This window comes from Solenopsis invicta, chromosome 3 (genome assembly GCF_016802725.1).
Source record: "Solenopsis invicta isolate M01_SB chromosome 3, UNIL_Sinv_3.0, whole genome shotgun sequence".
In the NCBI taxonomy this organism is placed as follows: Eukaryota; Metazoa; Arthropoda; class Insecta; order Hymenoptera; family Formicidae; genus Solenopsis; species Solenopsis invicta.
The window spans coordinates 29,856,344-29,862,543 of NC_052666.1; the positions used below are offsets into that span (position 1 = coordinate 29,856,344).

General features: G+C 33.4%; 1 protein-coding gene across 1 annotated transcript; it reads left to right on the forward strand.

Annotated features, from left to right (window-relative positions):
- On the forward strand, positions 1–3,964 carry LOC105204536 (ADP-ribosylation factor-like protein 5B). Its single transcript, XM_011173630.3, has 3 exons — positions 1–409; positions 1,824–2,268; positions 3,511–3,964. Exons 1-3 carry the CDS (start codon positions 364–366, stop codon positions 3,557–3,559), a joined length of 540 nt encoding a protein of 179 aa, XP_011171932.1. The 5' UTR covers positions 1–363; the 3' UTR covers positions 3,560–3,964.
- The last annotated feature ends 2,236 nt before the right edge of the window (positions 3,965–6,200 follow it).

The window sequence follows — 6,200 nt, forward strand, 5'->3', positions numbered from 1 at the left end:
CTGCTCGTCGATCAGAGGCGCAACATGTCGCGCTTCGCTCGATCGAGCTAGACCGAGTTAGACGGGTTCGCGTCTGCCCCGCCGATTTCTACCCGTCCTCCGCGCGTCGCAGCACCAGCCGTTATCGCGATCGCGTTCGCGGGATCGCCGGTTTCCGTGTTGACGTTCCGACCTGATTATGACGTCGAACTGCGAACCGATGTTGCGCGTAAACGACGTTTCGTCGTCGCGGAAACGAACATAACCCCTCCGAGAGACAATGAACCGCCCTATTCTCGGGACGTTTTTCTAACTGCAAGGGAGACGGCGAGCTTGTGGCGTTGAACAGGATATATTCTGTTGGTCCGGGTTTGATTAATCAACATGGGACTGCTGTTCGCGAAGCTGTGGAGCCTGTTCGGCAATGAAGGTGAATACCCATGTTAGCTGCTAGCCCATTATGATTCACTCGTCCCCTCCCGTCCCTCCGCTCCCTTTGTGCTTGACCACTGTATGCACAAGTTTGCGTGATAACATTTACGAGAGAATCATCACTCGATCGTCGATCGTTTGCGTTCGTCGATCTGTCAATCGAGAGGGTCGGTCACTCGGACGTTAAACTCGACGCGCGATTGGAAAGTACTCCGGACCTAAAATATTATGAAACATCCGCGAAATTTATTTCAGCGTTATTTCCAGCATGATCTTCTCGTGAATCATTAATTTCGTCGAAGATCTGATGTAGACCGCATGACTTTGTGACCTGAATGACTTGCACGCTGAAAACTATACAAACATGTGTGCATTGGCCTACTTTCTCTAGTCTGCTAACATATGCTGCCGATTCTCTTAATATCGAGGACGTGGCCTCTGACCTTGGAATTTAAATTCTTGACTTGCAACTAAAGTTCGATTCACTTCCACTGACATGTATTCTGTGTACCCCTGAAGGATGCAAAATCAATTGAAATTTTTGTTTACATTATTTCTTGCATTCCCACAAGAATTTTTCTCTACAAAAACTTTGGTACCTTCAATGTTTTATATTACAAAAGTTATGCTACAAAATTTGCCCTTATTTATTTATTAAATTATTGGCTGAAAAAAATTCTGTGAATAAAAATTAATATGTTTTTATAATAAAGTTTATTTTAATAAATTAAGTTTAATCTAGACTTTAGAGCCAATTGTTGCTACAATTACTACTAGCAACAACTTACGAGCTTTATAGCCCAGATTAAACTTATTTATTGAAATTTATTTACAAAATTTTTGAGTATATACTCTTTATGTCCATGTAATATTATATATTTTAAAATGCAAAATTCATTCTACTGATTCATGTTAATAGTTTGTTTTTACAGTTTTTCTTTACTTTAAGCTGTAAAATTAATGATGGAAAAAAGCACATTTGAGTACATTTTATTGTATGAATTAGAAATGGGACATAAAGCAGCAGAAACTGCTTGCAATATCAACCATTTGGCCAGGACAGTTAACAAACATACAACTCAACATTAGTTCCAAAATTTCACAACAAAGACGAAAGATGAGAAGGGATGTGGACTTTCCTTTTTCCATCTTTAATTTGGTCTAAAATAAACAAAAATACACAGTGAAAACAAACTATTAGCGTAAATTAGTACAGCAAATTTCATGCTTTAAAATGATATATTAATATAATTAAATAAAAGTTTACTTCAAAATAAGCATCAGAGTTTAAAATAATAAAAATAATAAAATAATAAAATATAAAACTACAATTATTTTTGCATCAATTAAACAAGCCTAATATCTCAATTGCAGTAATTATTACTTTAATAAAAAAAATATGTTGCTTTTAGAGCATAAAATAGTCATGGTTGGCTTGGACAATGCTGGGAAGACGACGATATTGTATCAATTCCTGATGAACGAGGTTGTCCACACGTCCCCGACCATTGGATCCAATGTGGAAGAAGTTGTGTGGAAGAATATTCATTTTATCATGTGGGACTTGGGTGGTCAACAGAGTCTGAGGGCCGCCTGGTCCACTTACTACACCAACACCGAGTTCATCATCATGGTCATAGACAGCACAGATCGAGAGAGGCTCGGTGTAATCAGAGAGGAACTCTATTCGATGTTGAATCATGAGGAGTTGAGCAAGGCTAACGTTCTGGTCTACGCTAATAAGCAAGACTTGAGGGGCAGCATGACCGCGGCCGAGATTTCGAGACAGTTGGATCTAACGTCCATTAAGAAACATCAGTGGCACATACAGAGCTGTTGCGCTCTCACGGGAGAGGGGTAAGAGTCATTAATGATCTGTGCGATTATGCAAGCTAGAGACGTGCAAATTATTCGAATACAAATCGAATCGAATTAGATAAGATTTGATTCAATTTGGATTTGAATCTTTATGATTCATTCAAGACTATTCGAAAATTTTGAATAAAAAATGTTCGAATACGAATCACATGTATTGACAATTTTGTTAAATAATATTTTCCGTTAAACTTTGCTGCCATGCTTTTGAAGTAAGAAATATTTTATTAAATCTTTATAGAGAGTTAAACATTTATGATATACTTGAAATGAAACAGATATGTTTGAAGTTTGGCGAAAACAAGAAAATTTTAGATTGATATTCATATTAAAGTGACTATATCACTTATAATTAAATTTCAATATTATTTTTCTTACACAGAAATCGTTTTTATTATTTATAAATTAAAATTCCACCCAATTGTTTTTAATAAATTTATATTGCATTTGATGTTATGATTTGATTCGATTTGGCTCTATACTGAATAAAAAAAAATAAAATTTAATTTAATTCAACATAAAAAATGGTGTTTATTATCAAAAGAACTTGAAATTTTTAGGGAATTTTTTATCCTTAAAAATCATAGATTTTTATAGGATCTTATTAGTACTCAAGGAAATTATTGAAGTTTTATTTCGAAATTAAAATTCTATCTCTTTTTATAATAAAATAGTTTCTTTTATCATATTTTCTTAATAATGGAAAAACGATTAGCAATAAATATGATATACATATCCACGTATGTTAGTAATAAATATAGTATATATATTAATGTACATTCTCGTAAATTTTTATAAAAAAGAAATTAGTGACAATAGAAAACATCGTTCTAAATTAATTGTGTGTTTAATTGCCTTTCGAATTCTGTACTTCTGCTCAACTAGTATTGTAAATCGATTGTTACATACGATATTTAATTTATATTATTTCATTTCAGTACTTTCTCAAATTTGATATTTAAAAATCAAGCAGCTCTTTTTTGTATTTGTGTGATTAAGAAATATTAAAAGATATAATAAAATGAATTTATTCCAAAGCTGCAGTAAAAAATTCTCTAATCTTATCTGAAATTTTAAATAAAATTCCTGAAAAATCCGAAAATTCTCAGGTAATTCTTTTATCAATTTGAATAAACACGTCGAAAAATCTTGATTTGCACATCTCTATTTTTAGCACACAAAATAGAATAAAATAAACGACACTTAAAAAAAAATGTGTTTCAGATTGTATCAAGGGCTGGAGTGGATTGTCGGACGTTTGAAAAAGACATGACGTACATTATGAGAGTTTATAAGTCTAATGGAATATCCAAAATGTAAAATATGTTATTAAGCTAAGTTAGCCCTGGTTAACACACTTTGATGGTTATACGGAAGAGAAAAGCAGCTTGGACTGTCGCATTTCGTTAGTCATTATTTAAATCTCCTGGTATGACCTTCAAAGTGCATACGATCATCTTATTGCCGCAGAGCGAATACACAAAGGATGGTGGATGGGTAAATTTGTTCTTTAGCTATCAATTGCCCTGGTTGTTTACGTGATAAAAAAAGTTTGGTATTACCGTTCGTGACATTACAATAAACCTCAACTTGTTTTCACTATGATCAGTAACAAAGATAAGAAAAGAATGAAGATAAGTGCAGATGCACAAAGCAAGATATTAAATGCATGCTAAAAGAGGAAGACAATCATTTTTTTGTCCATACATTTGCTAATATACATTTGTGAAATGTATATTCTTGATTATTTGTCATAAATGACTGTTGAATACAAGTATATAGAATCACTGCACTAGTTGCTAAATAATTACAAGTAAATGACTATTTAAGCAAAATATTAAAATAATATAAAAATAACATAAAAAAATAAAATTTTAAAATAAATTACAAATTAATATTTTTATATAATCTAATTTTCATATAGATTTTATTAAAAATATCATTTTTTACTTGTTAATTACATTACTAAAATATAATTATAAATGTAATTATATGTAAGTTGGTTTTATTTCTTCATGGAATGGTGCAGCGATCCTAATTTAATTCGTTAAGAAAACGTTATCGATTTCCTATTGCGAATTGTTTTATCATTTACTTGATAAAAGTAACAATATTTCTTTTTATCCCGTCCACCCCTTGGTAAAATTCTGCAGTAAAACAGGCAGCGAAAATAGACGAGAAAGGCAACTCGTTTGTACTCAGTTGACATATAAGAGCGCAACGGAAGTGCACCTGTGTACATAGTTTTTTATACTTCTTGTTAAAAGAGCGAGCTCTGTAAAAAAAGGAAAGAAACATAATGCCGAAAGACGAGGGAAAGAAGAGAGTAATAGATTTTGCGACACATTTCCGTACGTAAAGGCCGAGCAGATTCATGGCGAGTTGACCCGATCGAAGAGAACTACTCTCAAGGCGGAATATATGAACTGCTCTGTGATACGTGAATTCAATTCTGAGACAGTTGTTTGCTGAATAAATCACGTAACAGATATACGACTTACGTGATGCGCAGAAAACAAAACCACAACGAAAAATCAGTAGATAAGCTGATAAAAGCCCTGATGAAAGGCCGACGATATCCTTCAGCGCATGCGACATACGTAATATCGCGATAGGTGAATGGGAGCTTTGAATCAAAAACTTGCCTATTATCCCTCTGATTCGCTTAACGATCTCAATCCGTTCTGTTTTATTTCTCTAGTGGCAATGTGAGGAAGCTTATAAGTTTAATATATATTTAATCAATATATTGCTGTAACTTTTTTAATATCCATTCCTACGAATATAGATTAATGTTGGTTTAATTTATTTTTTTCTAGTTCTAAAAATTAGAAAGATATATGAAAAAAAAAACAAGTTAAATCGGGATATCGAAGTTAATCTATATTGGTAAAAAATGGATATAAGTGACGTTATTGTTTAAGGCACGAAGTTTTAGTTATTTAAGGAAATGTATCTTCCGATTCCATTCACCCGCGGTTACCGCGTGCCGCCAGGATGATGGGTGCAAGACGGGCGAAAGTCTAACACACAGAGGAATTATACCTTGTCTCCAACTCCGACAGCTGTCTCGTCTTTGCTTTATTTAAATTATAACGTCTATCTTTTATGTAGCGTTAAATACTCCAGTAGATATAATATTATCATAGCTTTAAAAAAAAAAAGTAATTGTCAGTGTGTGCTACAAACGGGTACACGCAAAGATTATGCTGTATAGGCGTTGTTAACATCGTCGCGCGGAGAAATATAAAATGCCGTCTAATGCCAGAGTGAGATCCTAACGCTTAAAAGTTAACGCTAGCTTTCTCATATTGAGAAACGCGGGTTTCTTAAATGTTGATAACACATAAAGAGTTGTATCTCCCATGTACATTGTTTGCTCCTGTCGAAACTCTACGCGGGATTATGCCGAATCTATACGCTCGTCGAATCTAATCCACGGATGCGTGTCCGTCTCTTCTCTATTTAACTATAATTGTGTAAAAAAATTTTTTGGAATGTAAAGTACAAGATATAGGTTGTTTTAATCGCATGTCGATGTGAAGACGTAACTGATTGATTTTGTGAACTCTACACACGGCCCGAATTGATCGAAATAATGATTACGAAAATCGATCGTTTTCAACTTATTGGTCATTATCTAATATAATATTGTGTAACATAAGCCAGAAAATCCTGTATGACTTTATCGGATAATAACAAAGGCTAAAAGTACGAGATGTCAAATTAAATTAAAAATCAGTTTCTATCAATAAGAAATATACGTGTCTAAACTATTTTTCCCTAACACACGATAATCCTACTTCTCATAATTCTACTTGAGTCTCGTAATTTGCATTTCAGCAAGAAATAAATACGTATAGGGTCACTGCACAATTATATTTATATAATCGTTAAACCGATAAATGACTAAG

What these genes read in the sequence shown, in the direction of transcription:
- LOC105204536 (XM_011173630.3), top strand. Translation starts at nt 364, where the DNA reads ATGGGACTGCTGTTCGCGAAGCTGTGGAGCCTGTTCGGCAATGAAG. An exon ending in GAGCCTGTTCGGCAATGAAG is followed by an intron (nt 410 to 1,823) that starts GTGAATACCCAT and finishes TGTTGCTTTTAG; the next exon opens with AGCATAAAATAGTCATGGTT. An exon ending in TGCGCTCTCACGGGAGAGGG is followed by an intron (nt 2,269 to 3,510) that starts GTAAGAGTCATT and finishes AATGTGTTTCAG; the next exon opens with ATTGTATCAAGGGCTGGAGT.